We start from the raw sequence: 9,641 nt of genomic DNA, 5'->3' as shown, positions 1-9,641 counted from the left end.
TTTTTTGTAATTTATAAATATATACAAGAAGTGGGTCTGATTCAACTCAAGATCTCCTCACGAAACTTGTGCAAAACATCTCCAAGTACGACATATGAAAAACTAAGAACCTAAATCCAATGGAGGATTTGAGTGAAAACTAAAATCAACAATATGAAATATTACTTTAGGTTCTCCTTCAATTCTTCATGGATTTAAGTGATTCATAAGTCTAGAATGGTTCTCCTCGTACTATTAAACATCTCTTGGGAAGGAACTCCGATGAAATTCAGACTCTAATCCATCGTTTGTAGCCGATTTTGTTTCTTAATCTAATTCTCTCTCAAAATCCTAACCCTTTTTGTTTTTCTTTTTTACTCTTTCTTTTTATTTCTTGCTCTTTCATGGTATGATTAGGGTACTCACGGACCCCATAAAGAAAGATGGTTCAAAATGACCTTTTTACCTCTTTGGCGACTTTATTTTTCACTATTTTCTTTCATATTTTCTTAAATTTTTGGGATTACTCCAAACATTTTTCTCTTTTTAACTCATCTTGAAATTCTCGAATCTAACCAAGGGGCATGTGGAGCTAAACAATGACTCACGAAATACATATGATCAAAGAAATTTAACCTATAAACTTTTGTAATTCATTCAAATTTACGGATGGTTAATAATAACTACAATCCTCTTAATACATAACTAAGATTTGAATAACATAAAAAAAAAAAACAAGAAAGTTACCTTTTTTTAGTTCTTGAGCTTTTCCTAATAAGTTAGTTTAGCGTATATACTTTTTCAAACATTTACTTCGGACTTATTGAATAACTATTTAGTTTTAATTTTTGTTTTGAAAACCTACGTTCCTCATATTTATTTACAATGATTTTTATTTTTATCAAGAAAAACTATATTTTAAAATTTCAAAACTTAATTAAAACTTTGAAAATATTGGTAAAAAGAAACAAAAGGAGCCTACACTAGAAGTGATATTTATAGATTTAATATTAAAAGAAAAAACGAAATGAAACATAGTTATTGAGTTTCGAAAAATAGGTATTAATATAAAAAACCCAAACAGAAAATTACCATTTTCCCAAGTTTGGTGGGCTAATTAAGTGAAATTTAAAGAACTAAATACCTAATTTTATTTTTTTACTTATTTATTATTGAGAATTTAAATTTGTGGACAAAAATTTTGGTGGTGGAAGTAGTTTGATTAATTAAAATAATTAAAATAATTAAAATGGATATTGATCGCAAAAAAAAGACTTGAGAAAGAAAAAGGAAAAACCTAAAAGGGTATTTTGGGGAAAAAGAAAACGAATAATTTTCAAAATTCAACGCTTACATTTAATTAAACGTCTTTTTCCTCGTTTCGCGTAAAAGCAAAGTGTTGAAATGAAACCGCTGGCGCTCGGGAATATTTGTTAACCCCACCTTCCACTGCCCCATTTCAATTCTTCTCTCAATTTCAGCGTTGAGGCCGAACTTTCTTAGAAAGAGAGGTGGAGGGGGTTGAGGAGAGGACTCCAGTTCTCTCTCTTTTGCTTAATCTTTTCTGAGCAGACCAAATTCTTCTTTCTTCTTCTTCTTCTTCTTCTTCTTCTTCTTCTTCTTCTGGTTATGGTGGTGGAGACTAGAGTGTTGACATGGAGGAGGGTGTTCAAGTCTCTCCAGGCTCTGGCAGCCCATGGTTTTCTTTTGTCCTTCACGCTTACGCTTGCTCTCAAGCTCGACCATCTCGTCTCTTACTCTTGGTGGTTCGTACCTCTCTCAATTCCTTATTCAACTTTTCTGTTTTTTTTGCAGAAAATTAGTGGAACCCATTTGTAATTTTGTGTAATTTGAACTTTTTTGGGTCTAAATTCTCAAGTTCCTTCATTATTTGGTGGTATGGAGAATGTAGAACTGAATTTGGAGGTGTTAGCCTGATTTCTCGCTAGCATTTTGTTGTGTTTCTCTGCTCTTATCTTCTGCTAACAATTTCTGCCCTGCTTTGTTTTTCTACCTCATAAGGAAATTTGAATATAAAAAAAGTTTCTGAGGCTCTGTTTGCTTGGATTTGATTGGTCATTTTGTAATACTTTCTGGTATGTGTGGAGGGGCCTGCATATGGGCTTGGGTTTGAACTCCCAAACGAAGTTATTTCACTGTCTGGTGGGTATAGAGAAACCTGCATCTGGGTCCCACCTGATTTGAAAGGCCTCGGTTAATCGTTTTTGAAATTTCATCTCTGTGCTTGTGTTGAAAAGAAGGTTGCGGCAGTTATTTCCACTCTTGTGTATTTTTAAGGGTAAATTTCAGATGGGCACTCATAATCTCTGGCTATTGAGATTTTGCTTGCTAATACCTGTCAGCTGTCATTACATAAACTTGCTTTTTAAGAGGACGGGAAGTCTTATATTATGAAATTAGAACATTACTGTAATATATTCTGACTGTGAGTCTATAATATATTTGTCTTGACATGGAATTGTGGAAGAACAATATACAGCCATAACTTGAACGTAGAGGAGTCTTATGCAATACCAAAATCTAGAGCTAGTTTAGTCCTTTATAAGGCCTAGTTTGAAGTAGGTTTAAATATTGATGAGTGTCTTCTTGGGCTTAGTCTGGAACTCTGGGGTAGTATATGGTTTGTTCATATGAATGCAAGTTACATTGCAATTCATGCTTAACATGGTTAACTCAGCTCTAGATATGCATGAAGATTTTTTCTTTGCCATGAATGAGCTGCCATTTACATGTTCTATTATTTTCTCTTTGGAGATTTGTGGGAATGCATTGGAAAAGTCCTTCCCGCTCTTAACATCTGAATTAATAGATAGAATCAATTTATCCTTTTTGCCTGCAGGGTTGTCTTTTCACCCCTATGGCTTTTTCATTTAGTTGCAGCAAGAGGCAGATTTTCTCTACCTGCTCCATCAATGCCTCATGACCGATATGTATGTGATTCGTCTACTTTGTTTTCTAATCTCATATAACCTAACCAATTTCATTTTGTTCTTCCTCGGTAAAGAACACAAATTTAAACATTCCTTTGTGATGCACAGTGGGCACCGTGGCATGCTGTCATGGCAACACCATTACTTGTTGCTTTCGAAGTACTTCTTTGTATATATTTAGAGTGCAGTAATGGTAGGTAGTCTCTTTAGTTATTGTTTCTCCTTGGGCTTGTGGAGTGTTTGATTCCATGTATTGGAAGTTTTTCATGCTTGTAGGCTCATAAATAGAGATCAAGTGACTTGGATTTTCCACCAACGTCTGGACATTAATATGGGTCCACTAGAATAAAGTGATACTATTTCATAATAATCACTCGCACTTTAATCTTAATGCAGCTTAATTTTACTGCAGTTATAGATTTGAAGATTGTCTTTGTTCCCCTCATGATATTTGAGATAGCAATTTTGGTCGACAATATCAGGTACAATCATGTTCTTCCACATGATCATGAATTCTTCGTCAATTGTTCTTTTTTTTACCTCTAAGGCTCTGGAAAATTGGAATACACAATTTTATTGTATATGTATTTTTTCCTTTGGAGAAAGAAATATTTTCCACTTGAGATGAAGTACAAAAAAGAGGATGAGGCATCCTCAAACCCATCATGGAGGCTTACGAAATGCATCCTAATTAGCACCAATATCTAAGAAAGAGTAATTACAAAAAAAGCTACAAAGAGAACTCTGTGTCTTGACTGTTAGTGACTAATTGAATAAATAATTGTGCAACCCTTCTAGAGAAAGCCTTAAACCTTTGGTGATTCGATATTTCTCTGTGATTTTCTCTCCATTTTTCTTTGAGCTAAAATATTTCAGTAATTTTCATTATATCATATTTACTTCATTTTCAATTATATGAATTTTTTCTTGTAGGATGTGTAGAGCCCTACTGCCTGGAGATGAAGAAGACAACGTAAGCGATGAAGTTATATGGGAAACGCTTCCTGTAAGTTGGATTGGAAAATTATTCTTTTGCATATAATGCTGAATGTCAATCAAAATTTCAGCATCATTGATTTACCATCATATGCTATTGTCTGGGGAGTACTACTTAGGTTTTTGCATGGTGATGAATGATTATTAAGAAAACAACGCTTTCTTTTAGCACGCTGCCCTTAGACATGCTACAGTTCCCAAGAGTTTCATCAACTTTTTAGATTAAAATTTCCATTATTTGGATAGCTCCTTTTGCTGTACAATTGAAAACGATTTACAAAGGATGGGACTATGGTGTGGTATCATCATTGGAATAGCTATGCTTTTATTTTTTATTTTTATTTTGAGGTCTTTGTGCTTGATTGAAGCTAGTGAAAAAGGTAAAAGGGCTTAAAGCTAAAGGAATTATTAAGGCTATTCCTGCTTATTCCAGTTGAAATGACACGATACTTTTTCTGGTTATGATCTAACATATCCTTGAAAGAGGCATGTAATGATTACCTTGATTCTTGGTCATCCTGTATAAGTCTTAGAAAATTAGGTTGTATGGGCTATTATATTCAAGTGTTTGGTTTTTACAAGTTCCAAGTATATATATATATTGCTATGATATTTTGATACTCAGTTATTGATCTCTGGTTCCAGCACTTCTGGGTCTCAATCTCCATGGTTTTCTTCATCGCTGCAACCCTTTTCACTCTTCTTAAGCTTAGTGGTACGTTTACCTCTTCTCAAATGAACTAAGATTATTAGAGTCATATTAAGTTGTTACTCAGTCATATAGCAACTAGGTCTAGGTCCATTAATTGCTCACCATCTTGACTTTCTGATTGTTATTTTTATGGCTATACTATACAAGACCATTTATACTAAAGATCTCTGGATGTACGTCATAATGTGTCTTCAGAGTATCAAAGCTCTTGCAGCAAGTTTTTTTTGAAATTACTTGAAAAGATTGTGACCTGTTAGTTCAGATCGGGGTTTAAAATTACTTGAGCCTTTTGGGTTCTTGATCGGGAAAATGAACATTTTAGTGCTTTTTCTAATAGGAAACTAAAAATATTATTAACAGCGCCAAGAATAAAGATAGAAAAAAGGGGGATGAGATATTCCCACAAAACCAAGGGGTTACAAAATAGAATTCCAATGGATATGACCGTATGAATAAGTATTTTCGTGCACTTAAGTTTATGTTCGAAGCTTCATCATGAAAATATTCTTAGGATAATTTTAGTGTTATAGACATGTAAAAGTGGAGGATGCACGGCATAAATTTCTAATTTTTGAAAATTGATATGAGCTCTGTTTGATAATAATTGTTTTAAGTTTTACGTTTCATTAAATTAAGGTAGATAATGATTTGCCTGTTCTACTTTCTAGTTTTAGCACACTGTTGAAACATTGACAAAACTTCAACTTTTTCTAAAAGAACTACTATTTTTAGAGTTCAGGATTACGTTTCATTAAATTGACAAAACTTCAACTTTTTCTAAAAGAACTACTATTTTTAGAGTTCAGGATTACGTTTCATTAAATTAAGGTAGATAATGATTTGCCTGTTCTACTTTCTAGTTTTAGCACACTGTTTTACGTTTCATTAAATTAAGGTAGATAATGATTTGCCTGTTCTACTTTCTAGTTTTAGCACACTGTTGAAATATTGACAAAACTTCAACTTTTTCTAAAAGAACTACTATTTTTAGAGTTCAGGATTACGTTTCATTAAATTAAGGTAGATAATGATTTGCCTGTTCTACTTTCTAGTTTTAGCACACTGTTGAAATATTGACAAAACTTCAACTTTTTCTAAAAGAACTACTATTTTTAGAGTTCAGGATTTTGCTATGTTTTAAGAAACATTTTTACAAGTAGAATGGAAAATAAAAAAGAAAAATAAAATAAAACAACCTTAATTTCAAAACGGCGCTTCCCATCATTATATCTTTGAGCGAAAACATGCTATTGACATCCGTGCATGCGACAGGAACTCGCTAGGGAAACTTAAAAGAAGAATAAACATTAGGGAGACTCAGTAAACCATAATCAAAAGGGGCATGACCTGTAATACTTGTTCTGTGAACAGTATCATATTGTTGATATGCTTGCAAGTGATACAAACAGTAGGGAGGTTCATTTAACCTTCACAGACTGATAAAAAACACACTCCTTTTTTATGCAGGCAGTGTAGCTGCTCTGGGCTGGTGGGATTTATTTATAAATTACTGGTACATTGACTTTGAGTCTGCTTTAAATATATGTGGTTAAATTGCATGTTGTGATCCTAAACTTTCGTAGACCTGTTTATTTAATTCTACACTTTTAAAAGTTGCTAATAGATCCTCAAACTGTTTAATAAGTTTTGCTAATAATTCATTTGGCAACAGCATGACATGCTAATTGTGTATTATTTAAGGATCATGCAATGGGTTGATTTAAAGCTTTGCTCTTGAATAATACAATCAATATGCCGCGTAAGCGTTAAACTCACATGGGGTGGATTTAAAGCTTAGTTCTTAAATAATACTATCTATGTGTTAAATAAGTGTTAAACTAATAATGTTAACAGGATGATCTTATTAGACAAAGTTGGAAATTCTAGTACTTATTAGATTTTTTTTTTTTATTCAATAAAGGGACTAGATTAGATATAATTATCAAGATTTGGTGACATATTAGAAACCTTTTGAAGTTAAAGAACTAAATAGATGTAACAAGTTTTGGGACAAAAATTCTAGTTTAACCTTGTTGTTCTCTTTTCTTTCCTTGCATATTGAATTGTTCTCGAGAAATTCTTATATAAATCACAATTTCTCCTTAAAAATGTGCAGTATAGCGGAATGCTTTGCATTTCTTGTCTGCACGAAGTGGTATAATCCTATGATTCATAGGCATTCTCTTGTTAGAGAATCCAGTTCCTCTTCGCTGACCATTAGATACCTTGACTGGGATAGAGGTGTGGTTGTTTCCTCTGATGAGGTCCAACCCCAAGTCAGAGTTTGTAACTTGCAGGAAATTGGTGGACACATAATGAAGGTTCCTTTAATCATTTTCCAAATCATGCTTTTTATGCGCTTAGAGGTAAATTTTTAAAAAGATGAATTTTAAATGAAATTTTTCTATAGCTTCTGGGTTTCTCATTTCAAACATTTCAATTTCAGGGAACCCCTAGGAGTGCTTCCTATATTCCTTGTCTGGTTCTGTTCTCTCCTCTTTTCTTATTGCAAGGGGTGGGTTCAGTATTTGCGGCATATAGGTCAATAGAAAAAATTATAATTTTGCTAGTTGGTTCACCTACCTCTGTAAGATATCTTGATATAAGGTCGAAGGCTCGTGAACTGTTAGGGTTCATGCACCATGGATCGAGGTAAATTCTTGAATTTTTGTCTATTTCTTTAGTTGATTCCCAGTTATGCAACTTGAATTGAGTGTAGAATTTACAGGATTATTAGATATTATCCTTTGGTTTATATCAATTTCTTCCTTATTTGTAGGTTGCTAGGTTGGTGGTCAATTGATGAAGGTAGTCAAGAGGAGCAAGCTAAACTTTATTCTGCTGGAAATTCTGGGTTTGTTTTCGACCTTACTTAACTTCAATCTGATTCTAGGTTTTATCTGATGCCCATGTACACTTCAATATATAATGCTAAGATCAACTCTGGGGAATCATATGGGGCTTCAAGTTATTAAGTTCTCTAAATAGGATCTTGAACCTGGACCTTGGAGAGTATCTCCAACGTATCCAGACCCTTACCATTAGGACGCCCTTCGAATTCGTTGTTGAACCCTTTAAGAATCGCTGTTATACATGTATACTACTTTAATTCACGATTCTATTTTATTTTATCGGTATCATACTTTTTGAGCACGCTACTTACCTGTTGTTTGATCTGGCTCAAATCTAGTAGATTGAGAAATGAAGATTTTGAATGTAAACTATATTCTCGATTGACATTTGTTGTAGCTTGAAATGGAAAGAAGTTGATGAACTTTCTTTGCTTGATACTATAAAGTAGTGAAATTTCTTTGTTCTGTTTTTTCTCCTAATGGTTTGGTATTTCATAGTTTTATCATGTACTTAACAATCCAGGGAAGCCCATATTGACTTTTCCTTATGATTTATAAATTATTTTTTTGTTGGTGATGGAAGAACTTATAAACACTTACGAACTTGTAGCTATGTCTAGTGTTCTTCCTTCTCGTTGATACAAAGATATATTGTCTTCATTATTTTTTCTTTCTTATTCTTGTCTTTAATGCTATTATTCAGGTATGATACCTTCACACCTGAGACTGTAAAGAAAAGGACCAAATCCAATCTAGTTGATGAGGTAAAGAGAACACTATATCTACTTCTGGTTGCCACATATTTACTTCTGGTTGCCACATATTCACGTCCCCCATTTGTGTGCTTTGTTTTGAGGTCATACGAGTACGTAATTTTCAGGACCAACTGATACACACTGTCTACCTCTGTATTTCTTCCAACAATTACGTACTCATAATTTTCAATTTAAATTCTGGTTCCTATCTTGTACTTGGTCCTGCTCAAATGAATTACCTGGGAAGTCTTTGTGAAGTGTTTTCCCTGTAGTGGACTTCTTTATTTTGTTTTCTCGTTACAGATATGGAGATTACAAGCTGCATTAAATCAGCAGACAGAAGTTACGAAATTGAGCCGCCAGGAGCACGAAAAGCTTCTATATGTAACCTTTTCTGACTCAACTATTTTACTTTTTGAATACTCAGCTATGTTTAACCTATGAGAGAAAGAGAAGCTGTTTTTTCATGGATGGAAAACTATTAAATGTTTCTGGTGGCTGTATTTGAGAATCATTTCTTTAAATTTGGGTCATTACAGGAGAAGATTCTTTGTAGAGTATGCTTTGATGAACCCATTGATATGGTTCTTCTTCCGTGTAGGCATCACATTCTTTGCAGGTAATATTCACCTTCTCCTTTGTTCATCTTCTTCATGCTTTAACGCTTTAACTCTAACTGGAAGACTTCTGTATGAATTTGACTGTGTTCGTCACGAATGGGATTTCAGCTCTTGTAGTGAGAAGTGTAATCGTTGCCCAATCTGTCGGGAATCGATCGAAGAACGGCTGCCTGTAAATGATGTTTAGTGAGAAAGCCCCATATTGGTCGGGCTGGCTCAAAGCGCTGGATTGTTGCTTGTGTTTTTTTAGATGGGACAGGCATCAACAGTGTCTAACAACATATGGTGTGTATACAAAATTTCTACACGGACCAGTTTGAAAGTTCACTGAGTGTTGAGTTCCTTGCTTTGGACTGTAATTGAGTGAGAGATTATGTTTTCAGCAAATATTATGGTATCCGTAGTTCACTCAAACTTGTAAATTCGTCAAACTCATGTAACCTTATGACCATTTTACTTATTGTATCAAAAGGAGTTGTTTGATGTCATATATTATCATATCAGAAGGCGATATTATCCCACATAGGCATTGTTCTTGCCACTATGTCCCTTATCACGTAGTGGTGTTCCATTTGACCATTCTTGCAAAATCCACCGCCAAGAATCTTACGACTTTTTATCAAGTTTTCCTTTCACCTCTTACATAATCTTGCATCTTAGGATTCAAGGGGCATCTTCTTCTAGCACCCAACTTATCTTGACACAGTCAACTAGGTTTTCTCGAGGCTGCAACCTAGAACATTCTCTTAGAGGCACTCAGCCTTGGAACAAGGCTT

At 34.0% G+C, this 9,641-nt stretch overlaps 1 protein-coding gene across 1 annotated transcript; it reads left to right on the top strand.

Annotated features, from left to right (window-relative positions):
• The first annotated feature begins 1,376 nt into the window (after positions 1-1,376).
• LOC111436604 lies at positions 1,377-9,353 on the top strand. The gene is made up of 14 exons (XM_023074351.1): positions 1,377-1,745; positions 2,840-2,930; positions 3,039-3,123; positions 3,343-3,412; positions 3,864-3,936; positions 4,572-4,641; positions 6,106-6,151; positions 6,755-7,004; positions 7,085-7,290; positions 7,418-7,492; positions 8,194-8,254; positions 8,549-8,629; positions 8,785-8,864; positions 8,974-9,353. The coding sequence occupies exons 1-14, from the start codon at positions 1,609-1,611 to the stop codon at positions 9,050-9,052; spliced, it is 1,404 nt and encodes a 467-aa protein (XP_022930119.1). The 5' UTR covers positions 1,377-1,608; the 3' UTR covers positions 9,053-9,353.
• Positions 9,354-9,641: the final 288 nt, after the last annotated feature.

Source organism: Cucurbita moschata, unplaced genomic scaffold (assembly GCF_002738365.1).
Source record: "Cucurbita moschata cultivar Rifu unplaced genomic scaffold, Cmos_1.0 Cmo_Scf00056, whole genome shotgun sequence".
Taxonomy (NCBI): Eukaryota; Viridiplantae; Streptophyta; class Magnoliopsida; order Cucurbitales; family Cucurbitaceae; genus Cucurbita; species Cucurbita moschata.
The sequence above is the reverse complement of the archived record's forward strand: the minus strand, read 5'-3'. Positions and strand labels throughout refer to the sequence as shown.